A 17,419-nucleotide genomic window follows, 5' to 3' on the forward strand; every position below is an offset into this window, starting at 1 on the left:
CTGCAGTATGAAATTTGTGACAATACCATGCCCTTTGTCCTTGGTTTCTGTTCTGGAACCTGGACTTTTCTGGACTTGGAAATACTGTGAGAAGCAGGAACATACTGGATTTAGTATTACATGTTTTGCATTTGGTACACTTAAATGGCAGATTTGGAATGCCAGCCACTTAAGACTGATCTCAGTTTTCCATATGTTGTTTGGATTATCTAATGTATCTGTGCAAAATTTCCTCCTCCTGATTCTGGGAGAAGTGAAGCGTGAGCTCACTACACCTGGGTGCATCATACCCATGCTTGGAAACAATCTCTTCCTCTTGAGAAGTGTGTGCAGAAAGCATGTGTATGAAGGAAACTGATTTTTTAATTTAATTGATCACATCAACTGCTTTCCTTCTTTTGCTTTGGAATGTAATAAATATTTTGTCTAGCTTTTTACCTCCACAATTGTACTAGCTGGGTTAAAATTACTCCAAGTTCTGCATCCTGGTGTGTACTTAAAAAGTATGACTGTGTTTATGTTAAAGACAAAGTTAGGAAGAATGAAAGCAGATGATAATTGCCATAGGCATTTCCAGGAAGTTTCTAAATAATTGTAAGATCCATACCTGTAAAATTCTCTTGAAAGTATTCATTTCAGTGACTCATACAGTCTCTGGCACCAAAAGTCCATTTGAGTGCTTGCAGTCCAAATAAATATCCAGCTTTATGATTTCCCCAGAGGTTGGACTAATCTGTGCTGTTTTGTGATTGCAGTGCTATAATTCTCTGCTTTAGTTGTTCCCACAACATCTTGAAGTCAGCAGTCAAGATCGGGTTTCCTAACAAACAGTTTGATGTCTTTACATGTATGTGCAGTGATTCATTGTCTTGGGATGTTTGTAAATGGTTAGGTCTTGACATGCTTTTGGGGCAGATGGGAAGTGCCATCTTTCTACTAAAGAAAACACAGAATTTTGTATACTTGGGTGTTTCCTTTTAAATGAATCTAAGAGGTTAAAGAACTTTATTTATCTGCTTGGAATAGTCGATTTTATTGAAATTCAGAGAGGAGTATAGTTTTCATGAATCTTGCAGACTTAGTTTCTGTGAAAAACTAAAATTTAGTAACAGAAACAGATCCTTTGTTTTGCAATATTTCCTAGTTCCTTTTGCTAGATGCAGAAATATTTCAGACTTACAATGGCTTAAATTTGGGTTCAACAGTCTCTGCTGAAACACAGAGTCATCTAGATAAAAACTTACTTAAACTGTTGCGGTTATAGAAGCAGTTCTGAATGAGCTGACAGGAAAAGATGCAAGAAGGGGACACAGGTTTCAGGGCAGCAGTAGTAGCCTGTGTTCTGCAGGATTGGGTATGGCTACTGAGGAAGGTCAGAAGCCCACAATTCGTTGTCAAGTTTGCAAGTGCACATTGGTCAAACTGCGTTGTTCTTTGAGCGTATCGCCTGTTGTGGTCCCTGCATGCCATCTCCTTTCAGTGCAGATTAAAGGCCTGGGTCTTATTTACTCTCCAGTAGAGTGCATGGCTGAGCTGGTCCGCACAACAGCTTCTTAGTTTCTCTTTGAGCTTGAACACAGAAGAATAAAGATTCATGACTCCCCGCCCCCTGCCAGAGTAAATTGACCTCTTGGAGACATCTCTTCACCTAGTGGTGTGAGGATAATGCAGGGCTATGTACAGAAAGAAAAGAGCAGGCTTACTGATGGGACAGGGCCCAGGGCCTTTCTTTTGGGGAGCATTCAAGTGTGTTAGGCAAAAATTGAAAACAGGTGAAAGAGGCCTGTGCCTTGTCACGTGACTTATCATCTAAGTCTCCCTTGCAGCAATAGCTGCTTGATCTTAAACCTTGGAGAGTGAATCTTTCCTGTGTTTCTTACCATTGTTTTTGGCAATCTGAAATCTCTTACACCACTGAGTGCTTTTTGTGGTAGTACCCAGTAATTAGTCAAAAGTTTTGATTCCAGAGAGGCTCATGGTGGGGTCCTGTTTCTCAAACCTTCACCCTTCTGCCTTTTTAAATTTCACATTTCAGTCAGTTGAACCTGTAGATCCTCTGGGCCAGAAACTGTTAAAAATGGGCCAGGAGACCTGCTCCTTTGAAAGGCCTTTATTAGTCAGCTCTTTGAAGGGGGAACTCGATGGGTCGCCTGCGCCGTTGCCGCTCTTGTTGCCGTTCTTGCTCTTATTGCTGTTCTCGTTCCGGCCGACGCTGAGGATGAGGTGTCAGTCGAATCTGCTGCTCTCCCAGCAGAATCGGGAGTTCCGGCCTCGCGGGAATCCCCAGGAACTCAACTGGGCTCATGTGGTCTAGGGGTGTCGCTGTTTCTCAGTCTCTTTGTGGTCATGGCGAGGCAGCAGAAGCAGAATTCGGTTCTTATGTAGCTGAGGGTCTTCTTGTTGTTGTAGTGTCTCCCTTTTATTTGGATTTTGTGCTGGGTCGTGGCTTTTGGGTCCGTTTGCTGGCAACTGCACTTTGGTTTTGGAGCAGTGCACCATGGAAGTCCTTGGATTTTCCTATTAGGCGGGGCCGGCAGTTCGAGGAGCCGGTGGGGAATGGCGGCAGCCTAGCCCGACGGAAGGGGAGGGAACCCGGGGTTTTAACAGGGGTATACAACTTGGAATAAGGTTTTGAGGGTACAAATTTTGGTACAAACAGCATAGCTTTCTTAACAGACAGGTTACAACTGGCATAACATTTTAAACAGCATAACCTTCCTAACAAATGATGGACTGTGTCAAAAAATGGGAATCTCTTACATTTTATTCATTTCAGAAACAAGCTCTGTCTGATGGAGTGTGAGTGGCCCACCTTTGGATAGTGAATACTGCATCACCTAACCTTTTATGTACCTAACCTGACTGGCTGCTGATTTACCATGTTTTGTGAGCAATTTAATATCACATGCCAGTTTGTATTTGTATGCATCTGTTTTACACATATTTATTCATTTGGTCTGTTCTCTTTTGCACAATATTAGCGCATCATTTTTCTCTCACATGCAGACATAACTCATTGCCTTGGCAACAATGAGCAAAGGCACTCTATGAAAGTATGTACAGATAACTGTGTTAAAAAATACATTCTTATCACTGCATTAAATTAAATTAAAAATAAAGAGCCCAGCTACAGAAAATCACTCAAGCAGGTTGACTAATTTAAATGGGATTCATCCATGCTGCAGTGTTTTCCTGCATTCCACTCTAAATCACTGCTCTGAGCAAGGATGACTGAAGATAGATGGAGGAGTAGTATGTTTAGTGGTGTGGCATGAGCAGCTATTCAGTAGCTCACTCTTGAAATGCATGTAACTGTAAGCTCTTAAACTGTCTCAAGGAAAATTATTTTAAGACCATATACTACCCTATGGATTGCTTATCTTTATGCCTTGTCCCTTTCCTCCTGAAAGATTTGGATTAGGAAAATATGACTTCAGAGACTTGGCACTGCTTTTCACTTCTGAAGATGGGATTTGGCTCATGCATCATTGCCTGCATGAGGTGAATGACTTATCTGAACTTGGAATATACACTGCCCCTATCCTTGTCAGTTGAGAGGCACTTCTCTACAAGCCCAAGTTATCTTACCTCCCTGTCATATGCAAGGAATGGATCACCCTTTGGAAGCACCCCTTCCTCTGCTGTGTGGAAGTAGGGAAGGAGGAGTGAATCCCTCTCCCCTTTCCTTTGCACATACATCTCCTCTGTGTTAAAGGTGAGAGATAGAAACTAGGCCTGGCGTATTATATACCTAGTGTTTGTTTTACAGTAGTTAATTTTACTCAGTTACAATATTTTATTACAGTTATTCCTGTTCCCTGCTGCAACTGGTCTTTTTTTGCTGACATGAGGGAATTCTCAGTTATCTGTACCTGGAGATGAGCCATCGGGAAGCAGCAGATACCAACAGTGTTAGGTTAGGTCAACATAATGGTACATAAGCTTTACTCCTTTTAAAGACAAAATTTAATCTGAGGAGGTGGGGCAAAATCCAATTATTGTGTGAGAAAATATGGTACCCAATGGGTGTGCATTGTAGTGTTCAGTTAAAAGGTTTCATTTGAACTAGATTGGTTTATGCTCTTAGGCTCTGGAGTCCATGTTGTGCTCAAGTGGTGCCATCTAACTTATGACTTAAGCTAGTGCATCATTAGCACTTTGCTGTTGTTGTATAAGAAATTGGAAATTTTGTGCTCCAATTCATTCAACCCCTTTTGGAATGTAAAGTCATGATCCCTTATGTTTAGTCTTCTGATATTCTCAGTACTGTTAGAATTATCTTTATAGCTTCTTGCTCTCCCTGGTTACTAGAATCATTCTGTTGGTTCTATTGCCATGTATTTATGAACAGTATTATCAGAAAACAGTTCTTCTGGGATTATTTATCAGTTTTAGCACTGTATACATCTACAGAATCAAAGGATCACTCTAATGAGTAATTTGCCAAAGGCAAATTTTAATTTATGTGGGCTGTTAAACGAAGAAATATTTTGTGAAAGCTGGATCTGTGACAGAGTGTGCAAGGCCTTTGTTCTCTCTTTGCTCTCTTTTTCTTGTGCTTCTTAGCAGCCTGGTCTGATGATATGTTAGAGTGATGGTGGAAGACATTCTGTGAGTAGAACATCCAGTCAGGAAAGCTCCTGCAGCGTTTGAGTAATCACTTATTTACTATTATGCCAAAATACAATCTTACCAGCTACCACATCTGTCTGAGAATGGAGTGGAGGTGTAAATTGCAGAAATAGGACAGAACTGTCTAAGTCTTTCTAAAACAAAATCTTTTTATCAACATGGTTGAGGTTAAGTTTCTGGCCCCAGTGGCATCTAATGAGAAATGAAAGAGGTTGATCTGAATCATTTGCTTTCAGAGTGATTTTCTGTTCTTTGCAGTTGGATGATTCTTAATAATTTAAAAATCTTTAGTGACATTGAGCAACAGCTCTGTGTCTTTATGATGCTAGAGTTTGTTAAAATGTGGCTGGATTCTGACCTTCTTTGCATCAGCACCAGTGGTAGACTCACTGCTGCTCTTGAACAGTGGTGTCTGAACTTCATCTCTTGTTCCCTCTATCAGGCAATGGCCTGATTATCACAGAGTCAGTTAGGTTGAAAAAGACCTCTGATATTATAAAGTCCAATCTTTGACCAATCACCACCATGCCAGCTAGACTGTGGTGCTAAGTGATGCATTCAGTCTTTCCTTAAACACTTCCAGGGATGGTGACTCCACCACCTCCTTGGGCAGCCCATTATGCAGCAACATGTGAGACCAGAGTAATTGCCATCATATCTGCATTTTAGAAAGGCAGAATGCAGTAATTGAAGTGACCGTGGGAAAGTTCAGCAATCACTCATTTTAGATCCTGTGTTTCCATGTTGATAGGGAGTGGTAAAGCCCTGCCTGCCATGAGTGTGGCACACCTCCTGTGATGAGAAAGGATTTTGTTGTTCTTCTCCCTCTTTCAATGTGGTTGGTGAGTTCTGATGTCATTTTTCTTTTAACTGCAGGTCACTTCATGGGCAACAACACAGTGATTGATGTTTTGAGGAGAGAAGGGTACGAGGTAGAACACACTCCAGCTGGACAAGCCATCAACAAGTAATGCATGCTTTTACCTTAGCTGAGCAGCCATTGGGGGGTAGGTTTGTAAACAATTATGAAGTAGGAATGGCAGCTGGAACTAAGTTATAACCAAGAGTGAGCTAGGCTTTTTTTTTTTCTCCTTCCTAACAGCTTGCTTTTCTTTTCCATGAGTTTGGAAAGGGGATTTTATTTAGTTTTGCTTTGAGGTTTCTTTTTTTTTTTGTGTGTGTGGTGTTGGTTTTTTGTTTTGTTTTGTTTTGTTTTGTTTTGTGTGGTTTTTTTTTTGTTGTTTTTGGTTTTTTTTTTTGGGTTTTGTTGTTGGGATTGGGGGTATTTGGTTTTTTGGTTTGTTGTTGGGATTGGTTTTGTGGTGGTTTTTTATTGTGGTTTTGGGTTTGGTGGCGTTTTTTGTTGGTTTTGTTTGAGGAGGTTTTTTGTTTGTTTGAGAGGTTGTTTTGTTTTGTTTCTTTGTTGTTCCTGTTGTTGTTAATAAAATTTCCACCCTTGTTAATTTTTAACTCTTAAGTGAACAGCCACAGAGTACGCATACTTGGTTCATCAGATCTGGAAGATGTCTTGTACCACACAGGCTTCTAGGTTTCTTTTTCCTCACTTTTATGTGTTTGACTGCCCTGCCTCTTAATAATCCTCTTCTTTTATACTGCTATATTTTATTCTTTCTGTTTGCTTTCTCCCAGCTTGGAATCTGATAGCCCAGAGTCTTTGCAAGCTGTCTCTATGACTGATTGCTCTCATGTCCCCTGCTTTCTTCTGCATTTTTAAGCCAAGGTGCTTGTTGTTCTGGTTCATCCTGCAGCTGTCCTTTGGGATATACCCTTCCTGCCTCTTTTTATCTCTCACTGGATGCTTTTATCCACCTCCTTGGTTTCAGTAACTACAGAATGCCAGATAATCTCCTCCTCCACTCTCTACTGAGAATTACTTGTGCTTTGACTCAGCTCTTCCTGGAATTCTTGCCACCAGCTTAGGGTCTGCAGTCTTTGCTTTCCCCTTCTCCAGACTCTTGCTAAACATGTAGCTGTCAGATACACTTGCTCTTCACTGCTAAAAAAACACAAAGTAGAAAACTGGAAATTAGTCCCAATTATGGTACTGTTTCCCTTTTATCTTCTGTGCATGGCACAGTGTCCTTGCTTACATCTCTGTCCCTCCTCCCCCATATTTCTGATATGGGACTCTCAGGCAGGACTATCACCTTTCGATAGGATTTGTGCAGAGGGCTCAGTGTTGAGTCTTGCTCTGTGCCAAGGGCTCTACAGGTGTGATGCAAATTAGTAACAGCTGTTTCTCTCATACTCTGCTTCATCTTTCTCTTTATACCACCTTTGCTGTTGTCTGAAAACATGAGATTGAAATTTTGGCACATTGTGTTTCTGCAATGATTCTTAACATGGACGTACATCATTAACTCTACGTGCACTGAAAAAACCTGACTTCCAAGACTTAGCCCATGATTATATGAATGCCAGCCCCTGACCCTGTTTCTACCAGTGGACAGGTAGTCTGACAAAGAGAAGCACCTGTGCTTAAGCACAAGACTTAATGATTCTGTAACACTTTGAGTTGTGCCAGAAAGTAAGTACACAGTGTACCCATGTTTACAGGGATGATAAAAAAAAAAACCCAAACCAAACCAGCCTGCACTGATATTTTCATGTTGTTAGCTTGGTTCTGTTTTTAGCTTAGATATTCCTAAAAACAACTCCAGCAGCTTCTTAAAGCCTAAAGAAAGATAGCTTAATAGATTCTTGAGAATACACGAGGGCAGAAAACTGAAAAATGGAGGGATAGATTTTTAGTTATCAGGAAGGTTGGTATCAAGGTTACTTAGAGTACCTGGGCATCCAGTTCCATAACTACATCATGGGAGTTCATTGTGCAGCCTCTTGTGACTTGAAAGCCCTCAGTTTGGCATCCGTTGCATCTTGAACCTCTTATAGGGACTATTGGACAGAGTATCTTTCCTGGAGTCTTGATACTAAACCTGAGTAAGAAGATGGCACTTCACTGTTAACATTTCTGGATGACTTGGAAAGAGATTAAAAAATAGGAAATACATTTTAAGAAAAAAATGTGAGTGCAAAGGAAAAGAGTTTCTAAGGTGAGGGAAAGGACCTGTGGCAAGAGTGTGTCAGAGTTCTAGAGCTTGGAAGGAAGATTTCACTTAATTGCTGTCCTGGGCTTGTTCTAGGAGCAAATAGTAGAGCAGCCTGTGACAGTAAATCCAGTGCTGATCGCATAAATGTTGAACTGTATCCAGGTATTGTCCTACATAGTGTTGCACACAGTCAACTCAGTACCTGTGGACTATTTCACTGCTCATAATTGAGACAAGATAAAAATGCAAGAGGTTTGACTGAGACAAAGATTTTAAATGAATAAAACTGCTCTGGTGTCAGCCAAAGTAGGTGTATTAGTTGAGAGGTTCAAAAATACAAGAAGGAGCAAGTCTGTAGTCATCTCCTTTTCCTGCAACATGACGTTCTGCTGTAGCAGCACAGTCTGCTGTATCCTGTGCTCTGGCTAAACAAAAAGTCCCTTGTGAGGTATGTTCCTATAAATGTGTAGGAACCAATGGATAGTTATGTTCTTTTCCCTCTAGCAGGCAGGGCTGCCTGAGGTGTCCTTTCCATCTGCAGAGCAAATGTGATGGATGCCCCTAGCTGGAGACAGAAAGATTCTTTCTCCCTGGTGTCTCCCAGGCAGGGAAGGCAAAAGAGGTGCTCCAAGCAGGCAGTATTGCAAAGGGCAGCTTATAAATAGTACCAGAAGTTCAGTCAAGCCCCTACTGACTCACTTTGGTCTGTAACTGTTGTTCCTGATTTTAGGATGTAGTTCCATATTGTAAAATATTGAACACAATCCAGCCATTATTAAGATGCTTGCTGACTCTCCCTTAGCTGCTGTGACTGGAGAAGGAATTCCCTGTGGGGGGAAGAAGGATGGACTTTTGAATCTCTGTTCCTTTTCAAGTGATCTCTAGGAGAATTGCCTGCAGGAAGCATTGCAAAGGAGGTTTGGTATTTGGATGTGTCTGAGGCCACATCTGTCAGAATAAATGTCTGGCTGTGCAGGACGCAGGTGATCTACCTGCAGCAGTGCTGAGCTCCAGCATGATATGGCCATGGGTTCAGTAGGGAAGGCTGTAGGCAGCATGGAATCTACAGGGGCAGGGTTCTGCCCATTTTGTGACTTAATTAAGGAACAAAAACAGTGAAGAGAAATGGTGAAAAATGAAATCATAGGCAGTAGTCCTTTACACAGATTAAATCAGGTCACTGGAGAGAGCTAATGAGGGATCATCACTCTGTAAGGTGGAGTTAAAGAGTGGGTGATGTGAAGCAGCTGAGGAGGAGAGCTGAAGGATCATGACAGTTCAGAGATGATAAAGTGTGACAGAGTGTGACACCACAATGATTTTGAATGAGGTTGATAACCCAGGGTCCATTCTGCTGCAGACTCTCTCATATAAACTTGAACATGTGATCACTCTGATTTTCCTTGCAGCAAATAAGACATATCTTTGTGTTTCATCTACTCTCTTGATGTTCTAGTCCACAACTTCCTTTCTCCTTGTCCAGGAATTCCTCTCTATTTGCTGTCAAATAGATGTGCATACAGTCATGGGCTAGCTTGAAAACTGCACCTGTGCTGGAATATGTCTCCTTCCAGACCACCTCTTTTTCACGCCCTTGGAAGCTGAAAAAGGAAAATGGTTCTGGGAAAGTTTCATTGATTGAAGGCAGGTTTCTGCTTGGTAGTCTGTGGTTTTCTGTTACTTTTCTGAATTTCAGTCCAAGCCAATCTGCACTTTCGTTACAGATGATTGTTGCATCTCTTCTCTTTATGAAATAGCCATAAATATCAGTCAGATATTCCTGCTAGGTTCTGTTTATACACAGAGTGGTTTGAGTTTGTGGTTTGTCCAAGATTCTCATAAACAAGTGAAGAGGGAAAATTGTTCCAAACAATGAGAAATATGGGCCAGCAAAGCCATGAGTGAAGAGGACACTGCAGACTGCCTGCCTTAGAGTATAAATGAGATGTTGCTTGTTCTAAGAATAAAGAAACAGAGTTTCAGTAATCAGGTTGGAGCTGACTATCATTTTTTTAAATTAGTCACCTTCACAGGAAGCTGAGTAGTCATAGCCCTAAGAGCTTTTCCTGGGAGCTCAACTTTAGGTTTCCAAGATTTGTCTTGTAGGACAGTTTGTACATGTACATAATCTCAGTGACATACCTCACTTGCTGGGGCTCCTTTGAAATTCCCAATAATGCTGCCAGCCTAATACAGGATCTGGGCAGCTGGAAGGCTAACTAATGCCTGAATCCCATTCCCTTGTTACTTGCTATAAATGTGTGCAAAGCTCAGCTCTGCTTGTGAGAGAGATGCAATTTCTCAGTTTCCTCCCCTTCATGTAGACCTTCATACTTGTCCGTAAAACCCACTAAGACCACCATTTCATGCTCTGCTGAGCGGCAGAATGGCATTAAAACCTTTTGAAGATCAACACCAGAAGCTAAAGCCACAATGATGTGTTGGGCTGTGGTCTGTTATGTGTCAGACATGTCCTGTGATGCGATGCTGTGTAAAGGCTGTGCATTTGCTGCTTTGTACCATCTGCCTTCATCAAAATGAAAATGAGAAGAGAGTGAACTTAGTGGTGCCGAAACTAATCTGTTTTCAGTTGATGCAGACTAGATGGCCCAAAGGATTCCTTAATCATGGAATCATATAACATTAAGGGTTTGGAAAGGACTTCAAAGATCATCTAGTCCTAATCCCCCTGCCATGGGCAGGGCCACCTCCCACTAGGCCAGCTTGTTCAAGGTCTTATGCAGCCTGGCTTTGAGAAGTGACAGGGTTGGAGTGCCACAACCTTCCTTCTTCCAGTATTTCACCATCCTCACAGTAAAGAATTTCTTCCCAATACCTGGCCTAAATTCATCCCTTCTTTAGTTTATATCTGTTACTCCTGTCACTACAATTCCTGACAAAGCGTCCCTCTCCAGCTTCCCTGTAGGACCCTTCAGATACTGGGAAGTTGCTATGAGTTTTCCATACAGCCTTCTCCTCTCCAGAGTGAGGAGACCTAGCTTTCTTAGTCTGTCTTCACAGGAGAGGTTTTCCTTTACTCTTACTAATGTTGTGGCCTCCTCTGGACTTGGTCCAACAGTTCCATATCCTTCTTATTCTGAGGACTCCAGACCTCGGTACAGGGTTCCAGGTGGGGTCTTGCCAGAGCAGAGCAGAGGGATAGAATCCCCTCCCTCCCCTGCTGCCCACGCTGTTTTGGATGTAGCCCAGGATCCCATTGCCTTTCAGGGCTGTGAGTGCACATGGCTGGGCCACGTTAAGTTTTTCATCACCCCCAAGTCCTCCTCAGGGCTGCTGTCAGTCAGTTTTCCACTCTACCTGTAGTTGTGTCTGGGATTGCCACAACCCAGGTGCAGGACCTTGCACTTGGCCTCGTTGAACTTCATGGGGTTTGCATAAGCTCCAGCTTGTCCAGGCCCCTCTGGATGGGCAGAGGGGCCTTCCCTCCAGCGTGTCGACTGCTCCACAGAGCTGGGTGTTGGTGGCCAACTTGCTGAGAGTGCCCTTGATCCCACTGTACATGTCACTGACAAAGATCTTGAACAGTGACAGTGCCAGTACTGACCCTTGAGGGACACCATTCAGCACTGGTCTTCATGTGGACAAGGAGCTGTTGACCACAATTGTTTGTGTGTGGCCATCCAGCCTGTTCTTTATCCACCAAGCAATCCATCCATCAAATCTATGTCTATCTAGTTTGGAGACAAGGATGTAATGTGGGACAGTGTAAAATGCTATGCCTATGTCCAGGCAGATGATAGCAGCTGCTCTGCGACATCCATCAATGCTCAGCCCCATCAGAGAAGATAATCAAATTTAACAGGAATTGTTTGCCCTTGGTAAAACCATAATGGCTGTTACAAATCACCTCTTTTCTCCATGTTTGTTTTAGCATGGTTTTCAGGAGAATCTGCTCCATGATCTTGCCTGACACAGAGGTGAGACTTTTACTTTCTCCTTTTTAAAAATTAAGGTTATATTTCCCTTTTTCCAGGTGTTGGGAATTTCACCTGGGTGCCACAAGTTTTTAAAAATGATTGATAGTAGCTTAGCAACCTATCTGCCAGCTCCCTTAGAACCCACAGATGGATCTCATCAGGTCACATGCACTTGTGTACATTCAGACTCCTTAGATAGTCTTGAACTTGATTCTCTCCTACATTGTACTTAGGGTCTTCATACTCCCATTTGCGTTTCCTGACTTAGGTGGCTTGGCTGTAACACTTGTTGTTGGGTCATTGAGAACTCCAGCCTTCTCTGGGTCCAGCATGCAATCAGCTTACTGCTAATGATGTACTAAGCCTTTCCCTTCAAAGGTGATAATTTTCAAGCTGTGTTTCTGTAGCCATGACCACAGTCTGTGGGCTGGCTTGTTTCTTACCTCCTCCACCAGTGAGAGTTACTGATCCAGAGCTGGTTTCATCAGCCAGTGTGCTTTAGTTGTTCTGCTTGCCCCTTCCCCTTGTCTCCCATGTGAGTTTGCTCTAGGCAGGAATGTTGAAAAGAATAATCTGGTCTGTGTTCTGCAGCACATTAGACTAGAGGAGTGTGGTTTGATTCTGACTTAGAAGTGATTCCATTTTGTCTCTTTGTAGATATGCAGGCTTAATACCAAGAGGTACTCCACCTTTATCCAGACTACATTTTTTCCTTTGATACAGACTGCCTCTTTTTCAAAGATTTTTTTTTTTTTTTTTTTTTTTGCTAAAGAGCACTATTTTGATCACTAAGTCAATACTGACTAAAGGAAAAGGGAGCAAGCATACAAGGCAGAGAAATGAGCATCCAGGGAGAAACATCTATATTATATGTATGTGCCTTGATACTATCTCTTACAGGATTTTGCTTCAAGGCCCTTTTAAATGTTATCTGTGTTCTCTCTTTCTTCCAGCCAAAAATCTCCCAAAGCCTTGTTAGCCTTTTCATCATCACACAGTCCCTATGTCATGTCCCATGAACTCCCACTGCACCCCCAGAAGGAGAAGGAAGAGGAGGAGGAAGAGTTCCTGCCTCACCTATTATTCCCTGACAGCACTGATGTGCTCATGAAGGTTGACAGGAAGTACAAAAAGAAGAAGAAAAAGCAGCAGAAGAAGCAAAGACTTCGACAATTTAATGACCTCTGGGTTCGCCTTGGAGAAAGGTAGCTAATGGCTGGGGAGGGGAGGATGGCTTGTCATGCAAACTGGACTTTAACTTAGATGGTTTAATACAGACCCTCAAACTTCTGCAGGGGTAGATATATCCTGTGGACAGGATCTGACCTTCTCCTCTGATGTGATTCTTTCTGAAGCATTTGCACAAGGTTTCTTGTGCTTTTAATGGTAAAAAAAAACTTTATCGTTTTTCTTTGCATAGTTAGATTTGTGGAAAACTAAGCATAAAACAAGTGCAAGATGATTCTGCATTTGGGTTTGAGGGATTGTGAGCATATGGTAGTCTTCTCTTTCATGGAAGGCTGTGTCCAGTGGTAGATGGTATAGATCAAAGCCTTTGACCATTATGCAAAAGCTGCTGCATATGAAGAATTAGCATTCCTGGCGCACGTTCTCCTTGCACTTGGGCAATATTCATGCAGTATTTTCAGTCTCTGTATTCTTTCAGCCTGAAAAAATGACAGTGTAATGGATGGCAGAGTTTATGTGAAAAATTTGTGTCTTAGGGGGCATTTTTCATTCATGAACATCTCTTTCTTTTCATCCAGAAAAGCTTACTTACTTGGAAGAACTAGAACAAACTGGTGGAGGGCAAGGGGGATGGGGGGAAGCAGCCAATTTCTCTCTCACTAGCTATTCTTGGGCCTGAGGCTGAATGTGTACCTTAATGTTTCCCTCTCGTGAGATAGCACACATGCCCAAATCTGCTTTCTTTTGTACTTCGTGTGTCTGTATCTCTGCCATACTCAGGTTGAAGGCATTAAATTTTTCTGATACTATAAATAACCAGTGATAGAGAAAAGGCTGCAGTGATGGAGAAAAGTCTGACAGTTCTTGAAATAGAGCCTGTACATTATCTGGATTTTTTTTTTCTCTCTGAGGAATACTTCTTTCTGCTACCCAGGTTACTGAGTGTAGCAGGTTTCTCCTATGTCTTTCCCATCAGGTCCTTGGATCCAAATTGTACCGCTGGTCAGGCTGGCCACAAGTGACTGCAGCAGCTGTTCTGTTTGAGGCATTCAGCCATTGTCAGATTTTTTAGACCACATTCCCTTCTGTGCTCCTTCCTTCAACTTTATTTGGGAGATTTGGGTATTTGGGAGACAAAGGGAAAGAAGTGCTCATGTAAGATGTCCTCTGACAGACCTACATACAGTCCAAGATTCACCAATATAACAAATCCTATTCTGATTGCATTTGATTTTATCTCCTAGTGTACCATTTACTTTCTGTTAATGTAGTTGATACTAGCTGATTATGAATGGATTTTTGGAGTTTCTATTGATAGTCTGTTTAGTTGAAATGCTAAGGAATGTATGTCTTAATCTCTCACCCTGCATCCATAGTGCCATGTTCAGTGCTTCATATGCCATTGCTCCCACAAAGCGCAGGAAGTCAATGGGCAGTGACTCTGAGATACTGCAAGTGCACAGGTATCAAGCCTTCAGAAGAAGAGGGAAGATGGGAAGATGTGCTACTGTGACCAAGTTGAAGGCACATTAGGGCTGCATACTAGATTTCAAGTACTGCCAGATGTTAGTGAGCCAAAAGCAAACCAAATTATGGCAGCCTAGGAAACTGCTGCATAAATATGGCAGCAGCAGCAAATGCTGCTTTTCTTTCCTTCTTTGTATGTTTCCTTTATTTCCCTATTACTTGAGTCATCTTTTGTGCTAGAAACCCACCCCAGGTGAGTGGTTCTAGGTGACAAATGCTTTGTAGGGGCCACTCCTTAGCAGCGGAGGAGAGCTTAAACTGTTGGAAATGGAGATGTTGCACCGCCGTGCAGGGAAAGACAAACGATGTCTGTGGGGGATTGCTTGCCTATAGTGCCGAGGCAAGGCAGCTCTCCCTCAGGCAGGAGCCCCTCCCAGGCGCTGGGCTTCTTGTAAAGCCCGGGTTGTCTGCTGGGCTGGGCTGACAGCCCCACCTCGCGGCCCATCTTTTCCCAGGAAAATCCAGCACCTCGGCTCCAGCTCGCCTGTGCAGGGCATGTCTGACTGGGAGTCTCCTTCCTTGCTCTAAACATTCCTCAGGGTGTGCATACACAGGTAAAGCTGTGGGGCTTCTACAAATGGGGCATTCACAGCTTTCAGATTTACAGACGGACTTGATGACCTTGAAGGTCTTTTACAACCTACATAATTCTGTGATTCCTTCTGTGAGCCTGAAAATGTGAAAGGTGCAGCTCAAGTGATTTAATAGTGTTGTAGTGGGCTTGTCAGAATGGCCTTGGTTCGTGCCCCTATATGCATCAGCTGCTGGCTACATTTCCTTGATATGCTGCCAGCTGGCTTCTCTCTGGCTTTTGTTCAGATCTTCTGGAGAGCCCTTTGGGTAAGGAAGAGTAAAGTGTTTTTAAAAAGGATAGTAATTGCCATCAATTTCCCAAAGTATTTTTACTTAGTGGACTGAAATAAAGCAAGAATGGTGCAGAGCAGTTGAGGATTGGGTGCAGAAGAAATGACTCGATTTTTCTATTTGTCAGGTAGACTTCCTTTTAGTTTTGTAAAAATTTGTCTTCAGGTCCTACACAGCACCATGCGGTCCTGGGGGCTATGTCAGTCACACAGCTGTGATGTCAAGTATTGCTTTCAGTCCATTGCAGAAGAGAACAGCATCCTGTGTAGTATTTGACCCTTGTGACTCTTGACCTGCTGTGGTGTGTTATTTCCCCCAGTGCAGGTCAGTTGGCCTTAGCAGCCAGGAGCATATGAATTTCTCTCCTCCATCATGTATTGCCATTGTGGGAGCTCAGCTCATGTGTGCTCCAATTCAGTTCTTGTTCATCATGATGTCAGAGTATCTCTACTGCTGGGAGATACTCTGGAATGTGGTGATCTAGGATGCGTTTCTTCTGGAAGCCATTTTTCCTCTGCTTAAAGTACATCGTGTAAATCTTTGTAATTCCTGACGTGTGGAAGACATGATGCAGTATATAAATAAGGTGGGTCCATGCTAAGGGACATGAAGCATGGCTGAGGAAGATGTACTCAGAAAACAGATGCCTCACTCCAGCTATGCTCAAGTGCCCTTGCAGTGACACTCCTCTACAACAGCACTTGTTTTGTTCTTATCTATTTTGTGCTTAACTGACAGTGTCTAGGAGTATGGTCATCTTGGACTATGGATTGACTGTGTGGAAGCAATGGACAGGCTGAGTAGGCTTGAGACAGGGCAGGTATTTTGGTGCTGTCATCACCCTCCTCAGTCTCTTTGCTGTCTCCCCTCAAGTCTAGCTCATAGTCTGACTGGGTAGCGCCTCGTCCTTGTAAGCTGGTGTGGGAACTGTCCACATGTGTGAAGAAGGGATAAGACAGCACTGCCATTTAGGAGGCACAGCGTTTTGGTCAGTGTATAACTTGTACAAGGGACCACTTGCATGGACTCAGAAAGCTGACAGTGGATCACAGATGCTGACCACCTCCTGCTCTGTGGCTGTTGGGTGGTTTGGGCTGGGTAAGGACTGATGTTCTTCTCTTGCCTTGCAGTGCTACTGATCCTCCTCCCCGGATCCGCATCATTAATGGCTACATCACGGTGGACCCCCAGCCCCGGGGACACGGACGGTCCAGTCACACTCCCGCAGGCACCAGCGCTGCTCACCAGCTTTCCCATCCTCTCCTCCCTCCACTACTGACTTTGACTTTGCATAAGATAATGCTTCACTGAAATGCAGGAGGACCCAAGCTGCAAGACTCTTGCCTTAAAAATAATAATAAAAAAGAAACTTATGTAAAAGAAGAAATGGAAGACTATGAGTGGGACACCTGTTCTTTGGAGTGTTCTTAAATTGCCTCCTTTTCCTGAGTCCAGATCATTAACTCTGTTCTGGTTTGACCTGCCCAATACAGGAGAAGATATTTTAATGAAAGTGTTATTTATCCTTCTCTTGCAGAAGAATGATTTCATATTATCCCATAATACTTTGGGGAGATTGTAATGCCACTATAACATAGCTGTTGTTTAGCTGTTTGAGCCCATCTAAAGTACAGTTTTTTCACCTTCAGTGCCTTGCTAAAAGATTTACACACCTTTGACTTGTTTATTGGAATGGAATATTTTGATCATAGGAGCACAGCTGGGAAAGAGAGTTGGTATTTACTGTATGTCTCTACTGGTAATGCTTTAAATTTTGCTTGTTAGGGCTCCAGATTACAGACAAAGGTTCATGACAACACCTACAATAGAATAAAACAGTGAAGACTTGTGAACTGAATGCTTCTGCTGTCTGTTTGGTGGTATTTAAGATGTGCCCCCCTGAACCTCTAGTGGGCAGGCAAGTCTCATAAGTTCAAACTAATGTACATTTAAGGGGGAAAAAAAAATCAGTGGAAACTTCACAAATCATAACGTTAGAGTCTTCCAAAAAATTTCTCAAGAGGTGATTTGCACAAACAAGACTTAATTCTAGAAAATCCTTTCAAGTTTTCTACTGAGTTAATTTCTCAGACTTTCCAAATTGCTTTAAATCCTTTGCTATCTGTGTGAAGTAGATGTGTTGTCAACTGTTGAATGTAAAGAAACTTGGAAGTGGTGAGGTATTTCTGTATTTGTAGA

The 17,419-nt window shown here is 42.6% G+C and overlaps 1 protein-coding gene across 1 annotated transcript in view; it reads left to right on the forward strand.

Moving 5' to 3' along the window:
• TRABD2A (TraB domain containing 2A) overlaps positions 1–17,078 on the forward strand; it is a 79,662-nt gene extending 62,584 nt beyond the window's left edge. Inside the window, exons 5-7 of the mRNA XM_066338608.1 lie at positions 5,509–5,599; positions 12,595–12,846; positions 16,351–17,078. Coding sequence (XP_066194705.1) covers positions 5,509–5,599; positions 12,595–12,846; positions 16,351–16,531 — 524 coding nt within the window. The 3' untranslated portion in view covers positions 16,532–17,078. The remainder of the gene's footprint in view (positions 1–5,508; positions 5,600–12,594; positions 12,847–16,350) is intronic.
• The last annotated feature ends 341 nt before the right edge of the window (positions 17,079–17,419 follow it).

The sequence above is a fragment of the Sylvia atricapilla genome, chromosome Z, assembly GCF_009819655.1.
Source record: "Sylvia atricapilla isolate bSylAtr1 chromosome Z, bSylAtr1.pri, whole genome shotgun sequence".
Classification (NCBI taxonomy): Eukaryota; Metazoa; Chordata; class Aves; order Passeriformes; family Sylviidae; genus Sylvia; species Sylvia atricapilla.